This window comes from Solea senegalensis, linkage group LG1 (genome assembly GCF_019176455.1).
Source record: "Solea senegalensis isolate Sse05_10M linkage group LG1, IFAPA_SoseM_1, whole genome shotgun sequence".
NCBI lineage: Eukaryota > Metazoa > Chordata > Actinopteri > Pleuronectiformes > Soleidae > Solea > Solea senegalensis.
In genome coordinates this window covers 6528404-6548453 of record NC_058021.1, presented here as the reverse complement: position 1 = coordinate 6548453, position 20050 = coordinate 6528404, and the positions used below count along the sequence as shown (strand labels likewise).

Genomic DNA, 20050 nt, shown 5'->3' with positions numbered 1-20050 from the left:
AAAATGAACGATCCTCATACATTACAGGTCGTTTCCTAATTGTTTTATACTATGTGCTGCAATCAAAACACCTCCAACTTAACTGGGCATGCACTACGGGATTGTAAATGTAATAGTTTCAGGCATTGCTATAATTGCTGAAGTTTTCGAGTGAAAAGTTAATCTTGGTGATGTTGAGCTGGAAAACGCCTCTGTGATCTCTCTCCTCGCTGGCAGGACTTAAAGCTGCAACATATCAAAGTGAAGTTGATTCCCAACAGCCCTGGTTTATACTTTTGACAACTGTCGCTCGACATAACGTAATGATTTTTCAATTTAAGTTTTCCAAGTGGCGAGGAGACGCTCACACACTGTCTGAACTTGCAAGAATACTTTTATTGCTGCGGTGTCCCAGGACCGGGCAGTGTGGTACCAAAACACCACAGCAATATGAAAATGTTGCAAGTTCACACAGCGTTTCAGAGTCTCCTTGTTATTCAATTATCTTTTTGCATCTGTCTTTAAGAGGTGGATGAGTGAAGTTTTTTATTCTCCATGGAACCACTGCCCTCCAGCCAGCGTTTGCAGTTGCCAGTTTACGCCCTGTATCCATGTCTGTGTTTCTTCTTTTAATAATTGAGGAGAAAGAATGTGGTTTTACTTAGATGATGGTGCATTGTTTGCACTCAAGAGAGACCCAGGGACAATATGGCCTGATGGCTACATGAAGTAATAGATGAATATGAATATGATCAACTCATCAACAACATTGGACAGGTGCGCGACACCTTTTTTTCTGTCCATTTCTGTAACTTGACACATTTAAAAGTTTTCATTTCACACTTTCATTAAACAGGACGTCAGTCACCACTTCACTGCACGTACACATACAAACACACTGACTAGGCGCAGCACCTTTGCCTGCCTTGTTTTGCCTCAGCTTTTCCAGCTCCTGAGTCGACTCCTGTGTTCTGCCAGCGCAGTCGTTGGCTGCTAAACATGATTGATTGCAGGACTGTTGCATTAGTCCTGTACACCTCTAGCCTCCTGTGGTCTGCCAAACACTACGCCAGCCTTTCACCCATCAAAGGTCCTCTCTCAGCAAGAATCCTCAACGCTGCATTGAGTTGCTTCACAAACATTCACTGCCCCCCCGACTACTCCTCTTCGACGTTTTCTATCCTCCTGTTCCTTCTCTCCACCTTTTGCCCTTGCGCTGAGTTGTTGCAAGGTGGGGAGGGGCGTACCATGATTGTGGTTTTATTGAATGAGGGAAAGTCAAGTAAATCTGCCTAGCACTTGGGAATAAGTGTCACCAGCTGCTCTCCGCAGACAAACAACTTGTAAAGGAGGAAATCACGACTGAAATTATGGGTAAGATTGCTGGGGGAACTCGGGGTCGGATGTATTGAATTGGAGGAGGGGGTGCAGGGGCATGTGACTGGAGCCGAAGTGATGGGACATTCATTTTCATTTGGAATAGCAGCACTACACCTAAGGGACATAAGGGAGCGGAGACACTACGATTGGTACAGAATTGACTAGTCGTATTGAGCAAAGGGCCTTTTTTCCCTGTTAGATTGCTTTTGGTCTGGAGATCCTGCCTCTAGTCCCTGCTTCTTACAAGCTCTTATGGGACTCTATCAGAGGAGTGATGTTCCCCCAAGTGTCGGAAGTCTTAACAGAATTCACCAAATACAGAGAAAGGGGAAAAAAAAGAATCGTATCTGCCAGCTGTGAACAAGCTGTCAAAGTTGAGTGCATTGCAGTCCTTACACATGCTTGCTTTCAGCAAACGCAACTGACATCTTTGACATCAAGAATGCCTCACATGTCTGGGTCCTCGAGTATTCTGTATGAACCTCTACCTCTGTTAAATTGAAGAGAATAAAAGCTGAATACAAGGTGGAACTCTGTGGGGAAAATTGTCAATTGGCTGAAGTAAATTGAGCACTTGAGGGCTCACATTCTCACAAGTGACAGGTTTTGTTGAAAGAGTGGGCATTTTATTTCATTTCATTTCATTTGATGATTGGACTCACTTAGTCCATGTAATTCAAACACATGCAGTGACAAAGAGGAACTCCCACAGAGACATCCACATGCTTATGGACAGCCTTCATTCACACTATGCTGGCACAGGCTTTTGTGATATATCAGAGGCGTAAAATGTGGATATTAAAAAAAAAAACTGGAATCAGTGAGACATAAATGAGGTTAAGCCCAAGGCCCTTTTTAGGCTGCAGCCCAAATCAGATTTTTATGCATATCCAGATTCTATCTCGTTTTTATTTTTTTGGCAGTCTGGACAGCTAAAAATAAAACCACATACGGGGGTGGTTTCAAATGCAATTCTGAGCAGATTCTTACACAACCTTTTCATTCTGGACGTTTGACAACATTGACGTAGATCCGGAGAGGTGGAAGTTAAACGGAGGCGCATTAAACAATCGCCACAGTGGAAGACGATAGTTTAAAAAATGGGATTAAAGCAAGATGTATTTTATTTTATTTTATTTAATTTTATTTTATTTTATTTTATTTTATTTTTATTCTCATTTCTTAACTGAGCTGTTGTGAATGTGTGTTTCCCCCCTGGGGGAGGAATAAAGTCATTCAATTCAATTCAATTCAATTCAAGATAGACAAACTCTCCAGGCGTCACTGGTCAGCCTGCACCACACGCCCAAGACGAGACTAGACACCTTCACAATGGACACGAGCAGTTCAGATCTGATCACTTGCAATTTATGTGAGGCCAGGAAGATGCTTACGAATCCAATTTTGGCTGCAGTCTAAACGAGGCCAAAGTGTTCTCATCATGTTTATAATTATCAAAATTAATCAAATACGTAATCAAGTACGTAAGAGCAGCTCCTTCCACATTCTGGAAACTTTGGCAAACCGCACTCCACAGTGTTTTGAAGTGGGATAATTGGAACTGTAAATTATCCCTTGAACATGAGTGCCTAAATTAAAAGCAAGAAATTCTGTGATGTACAAGCATATAATGTATGTACTATCCTGTCACTTAATCAGCTAAATGAGTAATTACACAAATAAGTAAGTGAACAGATGTTCCTGGACATGTGAGAGTGTAAATTTAAGCATGTGATTAAATTGAACGTTGAATTGAAGCATTGTCCCATTATCCAAATCTGCTCAATAAAACCAGGCAACATTATGCTGTGAAATATTATACCCTTACACACGTTTATAGAAGCTCATACACACTTTTGTCCTTGAGCTTCATCAGTTTAGCAGCAGGGGGCCTTAAACACATGCCCTGTGTATACAGTACAACTGATTGTCCCAGTGAGGCCCCAGTGGAATACATAATGGTACATTTCATTCCAACAACAAATTAGTTACAAACATGAATATTTAAATTTAACATAGCTAAGGAAAAATTATCCAAAGTGCAAAACTAGAGATAACATTTGTTTTTGTTGTTTTCTCCTAGATTGGGGTTGGATAAGCTCTAGAGTTGAGGGTTTCTCAATGTATGTTTTAAATGTATGTCCATTATGTTTTACTGAGTTCATACTCACCTGAAAAAGCATATATTTTTCTCTATCTTAATCTTAAATTAGAACCTGTATCTACCTAGGGAACAGGTCTTCCTAGATATGTTTCAGCCCTCCACAGACAAACCAAACGTGTATATTTTATATTTTTAACCTTAACGTCACACTGTATGTTTTCCTGCATATTTAAAAGGCAGGGTGAGAGGAGGGTTACTATTTTTAACCTCTTGTGAGATACCACCAAATCCTATACACTGACCTATACACTTTTAAATGTACCTGTTTTTCCATCTGATGCCTCACAGACGACGTACTCCATCACTGGTTTCAAAAGTGACGTTTCCAAAGTCTGGGAGTTGCAACTGAAAAGTGACAGCTTCCTTTAGCTTTGAATTTGGAACAAGTAACAACTAACAAACCCTAATCAGAATCTAATGATATTATAGAGCTGCAGGTCATCTCTAATGTAACTACCCAACTACACAGAAGTCTAAAGGTTTTGACAAGAATCGAGTGAGGATTCCTAATTTGATGGTTAACTCTTTCTTCTAGAACAGACCCTCTGAATATGTTGTAGTTGTGCGCGCCTTTAACATTCTTTAAAACATTCTACTCTATGCAAAAACACAAAACGTTAATTGGTTACAAGAAATTGCAAAAGCCGAAAGTAAATCACAAACTTTTGGATCTAATTAAGAAATAGAGTTAGTTTGGAATATAAATCTCCAGTGGAGATCAACATGTCAATGACCAGACCAGTTTTTTTTTTTTTTAGCTAGTGAAGAAATGAAACATGGAACAATCCCATCAACGTGACAATATATCTGTGGCCACTGCTCCACTTTCAATGCACAATTCTCAAGAGGTATGTTAGATTTATATCCTGAGGAGAAACACAGGTGGGGCAGAGTTAGACTATATGAAATGAAGAAATGAATCGCTGTTCATGACTGATTAGTGTATAAAGCTAGTGACCGAATGTTATTTTGTTTATATATGTTGTCCAGAGAGATGGCTGCAGAAGCGGCTGCCTCACATTCAGATTCTCTAATTAGGCCATGGCTTATTGGGTCAGGATGGGTGGAGTGACAAAATTAAAATGACTAACATCATGTAGACACAGCAAAACCAAAACTTTTTTGCCTGCAGGTACGTGATAAAAAATGATTAGATTAATTCTTAATTTTAGCCAACTATTGGCTACTGCCTGGTTATATCATTACCTGGGGTTTTGTTTACCTTTTGTACTGAAAGAATTCACATTAAGGCACATACAGATATAAAATAAAAAGTCCACTCAATGGCAAAACCAGAACCAAAAATCAAAATGGGTCCTGCTTCAGTAATGAGACTGTTATATGGCAGAAACAGAAGAAAAAAAAACTTCCCTAGAGACTGCAGTTAATGCAGAGAAACGTCCGACATCTCGGCTAAACTGCACTGCACCGCAAACTGGCTGCGAGTTTACACACAAGAAAGGATTTTCCTCTGCACACGCTTCATGTCCTTGATGGCACTTTAGTTTGACTTTTTTATATATACAGTATACTGTATATTATTTATTTTTCTTTTCTGTTGTGTGTACAGTGTGTAAGTGCATACAAATTCAATCTGTAGCTCACATGAGTCTGTTAAAGATATTGTTAAACAGTGAAATATGCTTCCTTTTATGTTAATTATACATTAATCGTGTGGTCTCTCCTTTAAACATCAGTCATTAGAATAATCACTTATTTAAATCTGTCATTTGACCTTGATGACTCAAGCTTGAACTTTTCTTTGGTGTCTCTGTTTCTTCCCGCGGTTGTTTCGGATAATGATGTGACTTTGATACTTGGATCCTCTTGGGGAATCAGACATGAAATCTAGTAAGTTAAAAAGCGGGGTTGATTCTTTCAGATCCTTCTGTCCCACTTTGTTTTGGAGGCAAATGAACTGGGACCAGATGCCCCTTTTTATTTACTGTATGTGGCATTTTGATGACAGCCATCAAAACTTCTTGTAGAGTCTATAGTTCAAGAGTCAATAATTAATATTGTCGTTCTGAATAATTTAATGACTTCATCACATGTGATGGATCTGATTTGAGCGACTGAAAAACAGGAAGCGTGATCTGGACATACAGTAAGTGTCTGGGTTAACGAGTTACTTTCTCCATTTGCCAGAACCTAAGCTGTTTGGGCAAGTTACTGATCAAAGTTGAAACATATCACGTGGCAAAAAGCACGCACAAGCAAATTAAGGACTGCAGACCTGCACACTGATTTGTTGAGCATATGGTAGATGGTAGATACACAACAGTACCTCAGTTTCATAATGCTGCCTTTCATCTTTGGAGGGTCTTTTCCCCCTCCTCCGCCTCCTCATCCTTCTTCTAATAATTTCCAGTTGGTTGTACACCAAGAGGTTAAATGCTGCCCTCCACAGTTTGTGTCCACAGTTCAAATTTCTTCAGCACAGTTCAAAGCTCCCCATCAAAGTCCGCCTTCTTCTTCTTCTTCTTCTTCTTCTTCTAATCGACTCCATACACTCTCAAAGTTGCTGCTGGGTCATAGCTCTGCAGCCCCAGGAACCTCGCGCCTGCTTCTGACACAAACTATTAAAACAAATTATATCGGAACTAGATCTAATAATCAAAACAACCCTGATACGTCGGTTATTAATTATTGCCGTCATACGGTTAGAATTAAAATTTGTCACTTGAGTGCGAGTCTTAGTTTGAACCATGTGATGTTTGTCCAGCTGAAATAGGTTGATGAGGTAACCGTTAGCATGTGAATTAATGTGAGTGTACTGATGCGGCTAAAGCAGGGGTGTCAAACATACGGCCCGGGGGGCCAGAACTGGCCCGCCAGAGGGTCCAATCCGGCCCGCAGGATGAATTCGTTAAAATTTCACACTACGATTACAATCTAAATCTCTTTCAGATACCCATGACTAAATGTTTGTGCCTTTATAGCGCCAGTGTGATGTGTAACTAGTAAATTTAGGCACGATATTGTTGAAATTGCACTTATATTTCTCAAGAAACTTCATGTTTTGTAAAAATATCCTTCATTAAATGTAAAACAAAGGTGAAAAAAAGCAAGGAGTTCTTGTTGATCATAGGTTATTATGCTATTATTTTACTATTTTTACGGGTCCGGCCCACTTGAGATCAAATTGTGCTGTATGTGGCCCCTGAACAAAAATGAGTTTGACACCCCTGTGCTAAAGCCATTCCACTTAAGTGTTCTAATTGTTTAATAAAAAGGATATTCATTAGGGGAAAGCAAAACAGTCATTTAGCAAACTCATTAGCTTACCCCAATTTCCAACAGGACAGCAAGTCGACACATTGTTACCTGACTAAAACATCTTCTTACCATAGACTCCTGTTCGGAAACCATTGCCCAATCGCTTTGGGTTAACTGTGAGTGGAAATCACTACTTGAGTGCATCTGCTCATCTGTGACCGTCATGTTTGTGCAATCACTCTCCGTCCATCAAAGTCATCTAAAAAAACTGCTCTTCCTCCCTTGTATTTGGTACAGTAACTGTCAGCAGATTCCACTGGGCAGTGAGACACTCTGACACTTGTGGATAACTGTTCCCGTTTCATCCAGCGTCCATAACTCTTCCGCATACACAACAATGACCTTGCACCTTGCTCACTCCTTGTTTAGTCGAACTTCTGACGGCTTGCTGTCAAATGTAAATGTGCTGTAGCTGTGCCTCATTTTCATACAAAAACAACGCGTAGCAGTTTGCTTTCTGGGAGGGTGAAAAGGTGGAGACGGGATGCAAGCTATAATGACAACTGAGACAACCAAGGTGAGGAAGATGGATGATAATGGCACGCTGAAAAGGAAAGTGTGCATGGAGAGGCCTGAAAGATGGAGAAGGAGAGCCTTTTTGAGTGTAAGAGCGACAAAGCAGGGACTGTAGAAAATTAGATGAGCTTTCTTTAGACTCACACAAGATATGCATAGCAGCCTGCAGTGATGACAAAAGAGAAAAACAGAGTTGGTGAAGGATTCTCAGAGGGCAAGTGAATACAGACAGGAAAAAGTTTATAAAAATGCCAAATGCCCAACTAATAAATGTATCCACATAAACTACAAAATACAGCAAATAAAGTTCTGTCATTTTGTGTTTTCAAAATATTCAAAATATTAAAATACTCCACCACTTGTGGTGATTGACAGCAGATACGGCTGTCAATCTGCAACCAAGTGATTTTGAGCCAGAAAAAAAAAACCCTTAGGTCACATTAAGGTAGGAGCTGTAATCATTTTTTTGGCAAGTGGAAATGTACATTTCATGGGTTGTACTCTGACTAATATTCATGAATGGAACAAGTGATTTTGAGGCAAAAAAAGAGCATTTTAAGCTTTGTATAGCCACCATAAATACATATAAATTGGTTTATTATTATTATTTTTATTATAAGTTAGAGCAGAGGGCAGATAAAAATCGCTGCAATGATTAATCAAGTACTAAAAAAACAAACTATTTTGATTAATCAGGATGTTTTGGTTGTTTTTTTTTACAAACAAAAATGTTTTCCGGTTTCAGCTCATTAAATGTGAATATTCTTTGGTTTATTTGCTCCTCCTTTGCAGCAGGAAGAGCCGGGTGGGCGACCTGGTCAGAACAAGAGTCTTTTTACACGGAGTTGTCATGGATCCATGTCACTGTCCAAGCACCAAAACATGAAATGCTGCATCATATGACACCTTTGATGAACTAAATAGTTTGAATAACAAATCATATTATGTCCAGTTTGAATCTGCAGCAGCTGTGCATGCTCCCTGTAGTCCAACAACTTTCCATTCCAGTTAGTGTTGCACACTTTTCTTGGTCAAAGGACAACTAAGAAGACAGTTGCCATGGAAACTTGCCGGAGGTTATATGAGATCCACTGGTTCCCAAATATGTACAACTCAGAGCTGAAAGAATACAAGGACACACTAAAGAGGGTGAAATGCTTAGTGAGGCATTTCTGCAACTAGAATTGAATGAAAACTGCTTTTGTGGTTATTTTCTTGTGGTTTGTAATACATCAGCGTGAAAACAGAGCATTATTGAAGAGCATGCTGCATTTCTGCTGAAAAAGGATCATAATAATTTGCAGCAATGACCTCAATTACCCAATATTTCAAAGTAGATCCACTTGGTGCACATTCTGTATCTTTGAGTAGGATGGACGATCTGGATTTATATTGATAATGATTGATTTGGCTTTGAGGAATGACTTTGCTTTTTGCAGAGTTGTAACCACTGTGCCCCACAGTACATATAAACTGGCAGATAATGTATGTGCCTAAATTGTTTTGTGACTTTCCTGTGTGGTTATCAGGGCAAGACGCTCGTATTTATAACACATACATCATCCACTGGTAGACTCAGTATGGTGCTGAGTGTACAAATATAATATTTATTTATTTTGGTTTTTATTTTGATTCAAGAACTTGGATCATTTTCCACATCAATATAATAATTGACCTCTTCATAGAAACAAATTGTAAAGTTAAAGGAAATAAAAAAACAACAACTATACGATTGAATTTATTCTCAGTTTAAATCCCTTAAAAACAGCTGTTTCCTGTTAACACTGGTTGTGAGTTATAACATGTGAGACGACATTCTCTGTACAGCAATGGGAAGATTTACTAATAATAACATTACTGTTTAAGTGTTGCAGTAAAACATACGCAGTTTGAAAACCAGATGACATGACACAACGCAGGTGATTTAAATTCTCAAATTCTCATAACTGTAGCTCCTAGGCTGTTTGTGGAAAAAACTATGGTCTGGCGATCTGTCCAGGGTGGATAAAGCGGTAGAAGACGGATTGATGGATACCAGAGAGCAGAGAAATAGAGCTTTGCGCCCATATACTTATCACGGTAGCCTTCAGAACTTCCATGGAACGAGCGTCCAATCACAGACAAGATTCACCAGCGCGTTTGTGGCGTCAGCTTCTCAGTACCGCAATTCCTAAACGGTTGAATAACGGCCAGATATCGAAAGTGAATCCCGGAAAAAGGGGCAGAAAGAAGCACTGACTCATTGAACACTCACAGCCATAAAATCAAAATAAATCCAGACAGCCTGATTATCATGATGGTCATAAGGGTGGTTAAGAATATTATTTTTACAAAGGTCGATGACACTGCCTGATCCTGTGTATTTACCCCATAGCGATCTCGATATGTAATCTGTCAACATGGTTGAGAAAGTGACACCAGGCCCGAAGCCAATAATGGAAAATGAAACCTTTGAGCATGTACCTGTTATGAGATCTTCTCTGATTCAAGTGCTCGCAAAGAGACGAACTCACCTCTCACAGAGTCTGTCCTCGGCACCGAAAGAGACTTCAATTTGCCATAACGGTGCAATAAAAAGAGGTGACAACACTGACAGACGTGAAGAAGCATCTGAAAGCAATCAACGGACCAGTTCTGCCCATGTGTCCGTCTGCCTGTCATCTCTTTTACGGTGTGTATTCCTCCATGACTTTTTCTTCAGGAAGAATTTCTATAAACAGTGAGTCAAGTATAATTTAACCAATTAAGAAACACTTATTCATGTCATGCACACTGAAATATGCCAGTTATTTCACAGAGAGGTTTGACGGTGACTCAATCTCCTACACACACACACACACACACACACACACTCTTCACACCATCTTCCTCTGATATTTGGTCTCAGATGAAACATGTCAGACCACCTCGGATCAAACCCCATGTGGATTGCCCAAATGATCATCACATTAGAAAAGGGCGGGTGACTCTTTTAACTTTTAATAGACAACTTGCTGACCTACTTAGATCTTTTGCAGCTTTTCATATCCAGCCTGACCTGACTACTGAACATAAGCATTTAGTTAAACATTAGAAGTTAAGAAACATAATATATAATAGGTACATGAGAGAGTTTCAGGAGAGTAACAACGGCAAAGCAGTATGAAGACAAAGAGCGAAGGAGTGAAGCACTTTTCCTCACCCTCACCTTTCATCTGGACAAAGAACTGTGTGTTTCTGCTGATGAGGGAAGACGGGAAAAAGATAGTGTGGACGAGGCAGTAAAAGAAAAGTGGCCAAGTGAAAGAAAGGGATGAAAAAAAAAACAAAGAAAGAGGACGAAAACCTTGCACAACGGCACATTAATAAAGAGGCCAATCCAACCAACCTAACACTGACTTGAAGAGGACACTTTGATGAGACAGCAGATGGGACAGTGTTGGATGCATTGGTTGCATCTTTTTTTTTTTTTAAGTCTAGCCTTCTTTTACTGCATATTGCTGCTATTACGGAGATCAGCAGGCATTTGCAGTTGTGAACATTCATGGTTTCACACCTGATAGTCCGCTAGACTCGATCGGGAACTCGGTTCAATTGGGGGTTGCAACATTTAGCCGGTCCGAGTTTGCTTTCACGCTGCACTTTAGTGAGGTTGGCAAGCACTTTCTCAGAAATACTAACCCTATTCTAGTTGTGCAAAACGCAAATCGGGTCACTACAAAGCACTACAAACACAGTTTGTGGACATGTCGTTGTTTCTTAATAAAAAACTTGTAAAAAGCCGTCAGCTGAGGACTGAGGTAGACGTGATAATGACGGCTAATTATTGTGATTGCCCATTACACATGTTTGCAAAAACATTCAATGGAGGTTTTGACAGAAATGTAGATTTGTGTAGAGCTTTCCTCTGTACGCAGTTGTTGAGAGCTGTGAGTGGACCAAAACAGAAATGCTTTGGTCTGTAAAATGATAATGAAGATAATGTGCTGAAATTTACATTTACAATGTGTGCATTGCTTCTAGGGTAGAAGTTCTTTACAGCAGAAATCTTCTCCCTGCAATAAATATATTCTCCTTTATATAGCCACATGATGTATATTCTTCATCAGTGTTTGCTGACTTCATGATAACATACAGTATATGAGCTGCTACCCACACTGACAATCTAGAGTGTCAAGAAAAAGTTTTTGAAAAATTGTGGTTTCAATTTGGAATAACCCAGGTGCATGTACAGTGTTGATGGTGGAACCAGACTGTTTTGTGCAAATACTGCAGTTTTAATGGATGTCATCCCCATTTCCCCATTGACTTACCTGCCTGATGGCACACAGCAGCTTCCCATAGCAGAACACGATCACCAGGAATGGAATAATGAGGCAGAAGACAAAGAGGCAGATGATGTAAGAGATGTTATTCGCTGTCCTGGCCATCCAGTTTACAGAGCATGTGGTCCCGGGACCTTCGGGACCATAGTGACTCCAACCTAAGAGTGGTGGCATGGTCCAGATGAGGGAGTACACCCAGGAAAGGATGATGCCAAGGCAGATCTTACGGTAGTTGGAGGGGTCCGCCTCAGCAGGGACCACCATGGTGGTGTAGCGCTCATAAGAGAGGACAGCCAGGGAGATGAGGGACACGATACCTGCAGTAATAAAAAAGTAAAGAAAGGGAATATGTTCAGGTGAAGCCTGCAGAAACCACTTAAACGTAGACAGGACACACAAGACAGCAGGGGTATCACCCAGTGTGGTCTTCTGCTGTTGTAGCCCATCTGTTCAAAGGTTTGATGTATTGGGTCACTGTTGCCTTCCTATTATTTCAAACCAGTCTACACAATCTCCTCTGGCATCAACAAGTCAAATCAAGTCAATATTATTTATATAGGCCAACATCACTAAAAATGCCTCAAAGGGCTTTAACAGTCAGTACAGCAAGTGACACCCTCTGTCCTTAGACCCTCTGTCCTTAGACCCTCACAGCCAGTGAGGAAACACTCGACAAAAACCCGGGAGAAACCTCATGAAGAGCCACAGAGGAGGGATCCTTCTTCCAGGGTGGACAGAAATATCAATATTAGTAGTAATGAAGATGGTGTGAACATAGGGCCTGTTTTGACCAAAGAACTGCTGTTTGCTGTTTTTTGGACTCTTCTCTGTAAACCCTAGAGATGAACAATACTGTATGAGGAAATCCTATTAAATGAGCATTTTTTTTTAAATACTCAGACCAGCTTCCACATTCAAATTCACTGAAATCACCTTTCTTTCCCATTCTGATGCTCAGTTTGAACTTCAGCAGGTCATCTTCACTGTGTATATATGACTAAATGCCCTGATTTGTTGCCATGGGATTGGCTTATTAAATATTTATGTTGACAGGCAATAAAAACGGGCGAACCTAATAAACCTGCCAGTGTGTGTGTGTGTGTAGTACATGAGCGAGATGTAACACCATAAAGTTGATGTGTGGATTTGTTCTGCCCCTCGACATTCTGACTACTGTACATCACACTTAATGAGGCCATCAAATTCAGACTGAATCTGCCTAAATGTTAATCTACGGTGCATTAACATATAATAATATAATATAATAATAAATGATATAAATCCACACAGACTTCGCTCAAATCAAAAGTATACCTCATGGTAGAAAAAGGTAGGGTTATAATTTTACAAAAAAAAAATTCTCGCGTGAAATGACCCACATAATAATAATAAAAACACCTGGACTGAACATGGAAGTATCATATTTCAGACAGCATGCCTGGGTCTGCAGCAGATACTGTGTGTGCTGCTGTAAATCTGCACTCCCTGTAGTATCTCAGCTTGACAGAATCCATGCAATGAATTGCAAGAGACGGGATTTAAAGAAGCTTACTCAGATTTTTGGAAGCGCTGTGAACATACGTACACATACACGGGCACGTACAGATTTAGATTCACAATTAAGTCCGAGACAGAGCAGCAGGAGAGTAAATCTCAGTGTTCATGTGCCTTTATGTCCTTTTTATGTTTTTAAAGGCATCGTAATCCACAAGACCGACCTTCATGCCCATTGATTTTAATTTGGGTGGATGAAGTATTAAAGTAAAGCATTGGAACGAGTTAGAAAACATTTTTTGCTTCTGCATGTTATTGCGTATATGTACCCTCAGCCATTTTATTAGGTACACGGGACGGCTAATAAAGTGGCACCTGGTTTGGTCCTTGAGTGTAGCCCATCTAACTCTTTTTCAGGCCATTCTCTTGTAACACCAGAGATGGGTGTACATATGGCTGCATTGATATGCAACCGAGTTGTTGCCATGTGCTGCGATACTTGTAATAACTGGGAGTTGAACAGATGTATTGAATAAAATGGCCGGTGAGAGTACATTTTATTGACCGCGCTGCGCTGGCTGCTTTTGCTGCTTGCATGTGCCCCCAGATATTGTTATGATGCTGCTTTTCCTGCACATACTGCTTCACCCTCAGGATTGTATTAGCTCTGTTGTGCAATATTACACACTGTTACAGCAAACTGTTTGTATTCTGTACAATTATATGATGATTTCATTTCACTGTGGTCTCACAACAGGTGGATTGGCTGATGCCATCAGTGAAATGAATGTATTTGGTATGTGAACAAAAACTAATTGATTAATTATTGATTTGTATAACACAGTCACATACTGATTACCTGATAGCTGAAATAACAGATAGACAAAATAGAAGGCAAATAATGATACCGCAAAAGCTTCTGTGGTCCTTCAGTGGAGGTGTACATGGTGAACCCAAAATTGCACGATTAGCCAAATAGAATCACAGTTTCTCAGACTTGCTAAAACTAATTATTAGTTGCCCCCATGGCTCTAAATACTGACAAGTGTCTTGTTTATGAAACACGGGATAGCAATCCTCTGGCCTCAGGCTCTTCAAAACTGTTGAGGTTTATCATAATTGATCAGTTATTGTTTGCAAATCCCATCACATTCCCACTGTTCTGTCTCTGGTAACGTGTAGGAAATCTTTATTCAAGCCAGTCTGGTGTAATTGTGAAAGGAGAACCACAGAGCTCTGGAACACAACTGAAATTAAACATCCCTCTTCACCTATCCTCTAGACTTCAGGCAAGATCAAACGCAGCAGTTCAATCTAGTATTTGAAAAAATGAAAGGTGTTATGATGTAATAACATTTTAAATCAAGGGGGAGAAGCATCTTTGTTTGCTGCTGTGTTGTGTTCCCTGACTTTCATTGTGTTATTTGTCTGTTTGAAAGTATCTGGCTTAGTATTGCTATCACTCTGTGTATCCAGGAAAAGACCGTTGGAATGAAAAACACAGAATGGTGTAAAGCTTTGTTTGTTCTATAAATCCCATCATACTCTTTTCTCCCCCCCCCTCGGTCACCACTGCAGTAGAGAAATACTGTGATGTCCATAATCCTCAACAAAAGACAAGACTTTCATTAGGTACCAAGCGTCTGGGTGGCATTAAAGTATGATTCCCTCTAATGCACAAATTTAAACCAGACACCTTATCACTGAATATATCTTTGTTGCTCCTTTAAGAGACCTTTCCTTCACTATTTATGACTCCAGCTCAATTAGGTGGCTCACTCTCTCTGACCTTTATGGCAGAGCCACATTGTTCTCCTGTTTTCTCCTCCCTGCTGGGACGTCTTTCCTCACCATCGAGACAAATTAGCATCTTGCTGGCCAGGTGCTGCACATGTATATATGCATTTTTCTCTTCTATACATCTGTACGTCATCATCTATATGTGTAGTCAGGTGTGTGTGCATGTGTGTGTGTGTGTGTGTGCACGTACATGAAGGAGGGCACTTCATTATACAGAGGGTTTATCCAGCGACTGTGGGCAGAAGGCAGCCAGTAGTATGCAGGGACACACAGAGGTGGTGTCAACTAAAATATTCTCTCCTCTTCCACTGCAGTATAATGGAAGACAATAAAGGAGCAGGCACAGAGAGAGAAATTCAAAAAGGCGAGAGGGATAAAGCTGTACAATTGGTGCCAGGAGGTAAAAGGAAGTCTTCTACAAAGTGAGTTTGTAGATGTGAGCACACGCATATCTATACAGATCTTATTGTTCAGTCAATCAGAAATCTTAGATTTCATATAGGCTAAAAACAGAGGAGTGGAAATCGATGTGAAGAGGGACCAGGATACAATATCTTACACCAGGCTAAGAATGTCTTTTGTCACTGACAGTGATGCTCTCTCATTGAAAGTAACAATGATCTTATAGAGAAGCTTAACAAGGATTTCCTTTTTTTTATTCAGACACACTGTGTCAAAAGCTGCACATGCCATTATTCATCGGAATGAAAGAAGTTCATCTTCTTTTCCTTTCCCTGACCCTCCTCCGCTCTTTCTTACGCTCTGTTTTTATGGGCCTGTTGAGGAGTTACTCATCCACAACCAATAGGCACTCTAATGATGCCTGTAAGCCAACACGCACACACACGCACACACCTTACACTTTATCTTCATGTAATGTTTTAGCTTGTAAAATCTGAAGTCCTGTCAGAGATTTTAATAAATTGGCTCCTTGTGGATGTCACTGTTCAGGCACTTGTCTCAGCATCAAAACTCTGTTTCATACACCACGAGTTCACCCAGATACTGATAAGCATGCGAGGCTCTGTACTTTACTATATGAGTGAAAGTAAGTAGCCCTGCTTTGGAAAATGTATTAAAACTTAAGTAAGCTCTAAACTAAGCATAGTGCTGAAGGCTCTTTTTTTAGTTTAAAAGTGTGACCAAGGCTGTTCGGGGGAAAGTCAAATTAAGTTTAGTTTAATTTGAGCGTACTTGGTGAAATGTTTAGTAGTAGGTGTAAGAAAGGAACACGTTGTCTAGTGATAAAGGAAACAGGAGAAAAAACCCTCTCTTTTTCGAGTATACCTTGTTAGTACCGGGTTGGAGCCGCCTCAACTCTTTGTGCGATAGATTCAACAAGGTGGGCATATTTCTCTGTATTGACGTGATGGCTTGGTGCTTTTGCTGAAGACTATTATTGGATTGAGATCTGGTGACTGTGGAGGCCAATTGACTCCTCATTGTTCGAAAAAGCAGTTTGAGATTATTTGAGCTTTGTTGACACAGATGTTGAGACTCCATGGACCAGGGAATCTGTTTTTTTTATATATATATTGTTTTGTCAACATTTAATTGTCATGAATACATTGAATTGCTGCCATGTGTTTGGCTGATTAGATATGTTATCATTTCATTCATCAGGTGTACCTAAGGAAGTGGCTTGTGAGTGTATGTGCATGTGTTAATATCTGTTGCATGGATAGATTTCACAGCCACGGACTCAGTGAGTCAGGCCGTCCCATGGGCTTTACCTGCTAATGTCACCAAAATAAATATATTCACAATCCTCGCACACAATCCTTAAGAGGTACACAATGACAACAAAGAGGGACAGAAGGACCATACAGAGATGCAAAAAAGCATACAAGCAGTAGAGACAGGTGCACAATGAAAGGCAAAGAAATGCAAAACAGCCATAAAAAGATGTAGATTGAGGGGGACACCACATGAGTAGAAATAAATGCAAAACCATGACGAGGAGATACCCAATGTACATACAAATACAAAAAAAAAAGGACAAAATAGACAAAATGTAACCTCAACAAGACTAAAAACAACACAGTGACAGAACACAACTAAATCTTATGTAGGTGGCTCAGGACGAATACCTAGAATCTTTATTTATTATTATAAGTAAGTATATTATATTATATTACAAGTCCTAATGTTCTAATATAATTAGGTAAATTTCACCAGAAAGTGGTCAGCTGTTGCTGGCACATTTGAATCATCTTTTAAATCCTGTTAACACATTGTCAAGGCTAATTAACTTCAGGTCTTTTTTGTAGCTTACGTCTGGTTTTGTTTATACGTAAACTGACCATGAAATTCAGTGACAATGATTCATTGATGGAAGGTTTATTGCCGGAAACAGAGCAGCAAAGTAACGAAAACATAAATTATTCAAACATGACTTACGGACTGACAGTAGATGATGAGAGTTTATGTAGCAACAAAGACGCAAGCTACAGAATTTTATATTCGAGGCATACTGATTGATTCCATATTGTGTGAAGACCGTCTCCTGCTCTGATTTTAAACGTATAAAGTCAGTTTTTGACATTTGGAATTGCTTTAATACAAACTGCAGCTCTTGTCCTGTCCGATTTGAAAACATACACTGCAAAACATTCTTTAATAACATGTGCACTTTGATTGGACAGCTTAACGGAGCAGCATAAATGTCATTGTGCTAATGTCAGGGAGATAAGAAATGGATGTTTTCAGAGGCCAATATCTCATTCATGCTGGTCTTCAAAGGTTGTCTGAATGGCTTGAAAAGCTTTTAAAGTAATTAGTGAAACTGGGACCTTAAATCAAGCGTGAGGCAGAAGTCGTGAGCGAAAGAAGCCTCTTTCATGTTTGATGCAAAAATGAGTCTCCTTTTCAATCCGGTATCAAACTAAATTCATTTACTGTTAAGTGTCGGACACAACCCACTGGTGGGCTTTGGAGGTATTGCAGGTGAGCCTGAGACAGGGATATATAAATTCTTCCATTTACCTTATTCACCAAAGCCTTTTCTTTGTTCCAATAAAATATGACCTCTTCTTTTTTTGGCCATGTTTGTACATTTGTGAGCAGCATAACACGTAAAGTATTGGCTGTATTTTCATTACATTTCTGGGAATGTAGGTTATGGAAGGACTGGAAGGAAGAAATGATTAGATTTTGCTGCAAATCCGCACATGGATCACCACTCGAGTGTATTGACAGCATGTGACATTCTCTTAATACTTTCTGAGAGGCAACTGCGGATCAGCTCACTGCCCTGCTGTGGGGTTTGATCACTTGCTCCTCGAGGAGTCCTGCATGCTGATGTGTCCCTGCAAACTCCACATTACTGCATGTGAATGGATATGACATATGTGTAATAGAGAAGTTGCTGTATATGTGTGAATGGGTCATTTTTAAAGAATCATTGTCAGCAGCTGCATGTCACCCTTGTCCTCCAGCTCCTACACTGGCTCCCTGTCAAACACTGCGTCATTACAAAAGTCTCCTTCTTACTTTCACGGCTTTCCATAACCTACAGTAGTATCTCCAGAACTCCTCCAACCTCACACCTACTCATACTCTCTGATCTTTCGCCCTCCAGCCTCCTTGCTCGATCCTCCTGCCCTCTTATCCCTCGTGGTGTCCAGAGCTTTTTTGGCTGTGTAGCTCTTCATCGCTGGAACCCTATACTACAACTCATCAGTGAGTCTGGCACTCTCTGCACCTTTAAATTCCACCACCTCATTCATAGTATTGATGATTTTCTAATCATTTTGTCAACTTTTATTGTCACCGAATTTAATCCTGCACCTGCATCATGCATCTGAATGCAACTGTACACACTAATACACAACTGTCCTGTTAGTTTCGTACAAAGCCCTAATTGAAAGTATTGTATACAGCATCTGTAGTCTCTCCAAAACTGATAACTAAACTTCTTTTATTTTTAGAGCTCAGCCTGTCAGTGTGGCCGAAATCCAGGTGAGTGAGTGTGTCCCTTATTTCTCAGCTACATCATTGTGACCCATTTCCTTTGTATCAGCACTCCTGAGCCAAGGGACACCAGCGTCTATACTCTGCCTTCTTATTACCTATGTCCCTCGGGTGATATTATTCTGCTACAGTTGCTGTTGGCGCTCCTATCATCGCCTGCTCATGGACTGAGACTGCGTGTCCCTGCAGCACAGCAGCGCGCACACACACACACACGCGTGGGTTAGTCCAGTGATGAAGCTGCACTTGCCTGCAGGCTACGGCCACTCACACTGAGCTAAACGAGCGTTTAGCGGCCATTGAACGGAGTGCTGCACTCTCTGCATCTAAAACACCTGCTGACAACCCATGCGTGACGTGTTTTCAGAGAGTCTAATGACATTTAAACAAATGTCCGAGCATCTGCGAGGGGAGGCTTCTCTGAATAACCACAGGCTGCGGCGTGATGTCATGAAATGCATGTGATTCATCAGTCACATTAGTACCAACACCAAGATCTAGCCTACAAATAACACAAAAAAACAAATGTTTTCTTTACAACTCGTAATTAATGGGTAATTAAACCTGCTGGCTTCTCTAACATGCGCATCATTTAAAGTCTCGCCTGTCATGGAGCCTCCACAGTATTCATAGATTAGGAAATCTGCACTTTCTTGCAAGACCTCACACTGTACAACATGTATGTGCACTCTGTCGTGACTGCAGGCTGCAGGATGATCTCACGCATGGAAAAACAGACACAAAGCAAAACCACTGCTCATGTGAACATAGAATTCATCTGTCAGATTTGAAGATTAATGCCGATTTAAGTTAAGACGCACCGTCACAACATGCACGCTTCTCTATATGCACCTTTACTTCACACTCATCGTAGCGCAGCGCAGCGTTCATCACACCCAGTCCAACAAACACCGCGGTCTACAAACGTGCCATAAAAAATACCCAAACTACTCGTCCTGTGAACATCACACCACACGGACATGCCACATGTTTACTCACCAAACAGGGAGTTGGCGAAGCCGTACCAAACGCACCCCGCTTTTCCAATGAGCCACCGTCCCTGCGTGCTGGCCGCGAAGCTGAACGGAGTGCCCAATACGCACACCAGCAGGTCGCTGATGGAAATGTTCATCAGCAGCAGGTTGATGGGGGAGCGCAGCAT

The 20050-nt window shown here is 40.5% G+C and overlaps 1 protein-coding gene across 1 annotated transcript in view; it reads right to left on the bottom strand.

The window, feature by feature from the left end:
- The window catches only part of LOC122775956 (pinopsin-like), a 43383-nt gene extending 23333 nt beyond the window's left edge, over positions 1-20050 (bottom strand). Inside the window, exons 1-2 of the mRNA XM_044036222.1 lie at positions 19888-20050; positions 11611-11939 (exon numbers count right to left, since the gene is read on the bottom strand). Coding sequence (XP_043892157.1) covers positions 11611-11939; positions 19888-20050 — 492 coding nt within the window. The remainder of the gene's footprint in view (positions 1-11610; positions 11940-19887) is intronic.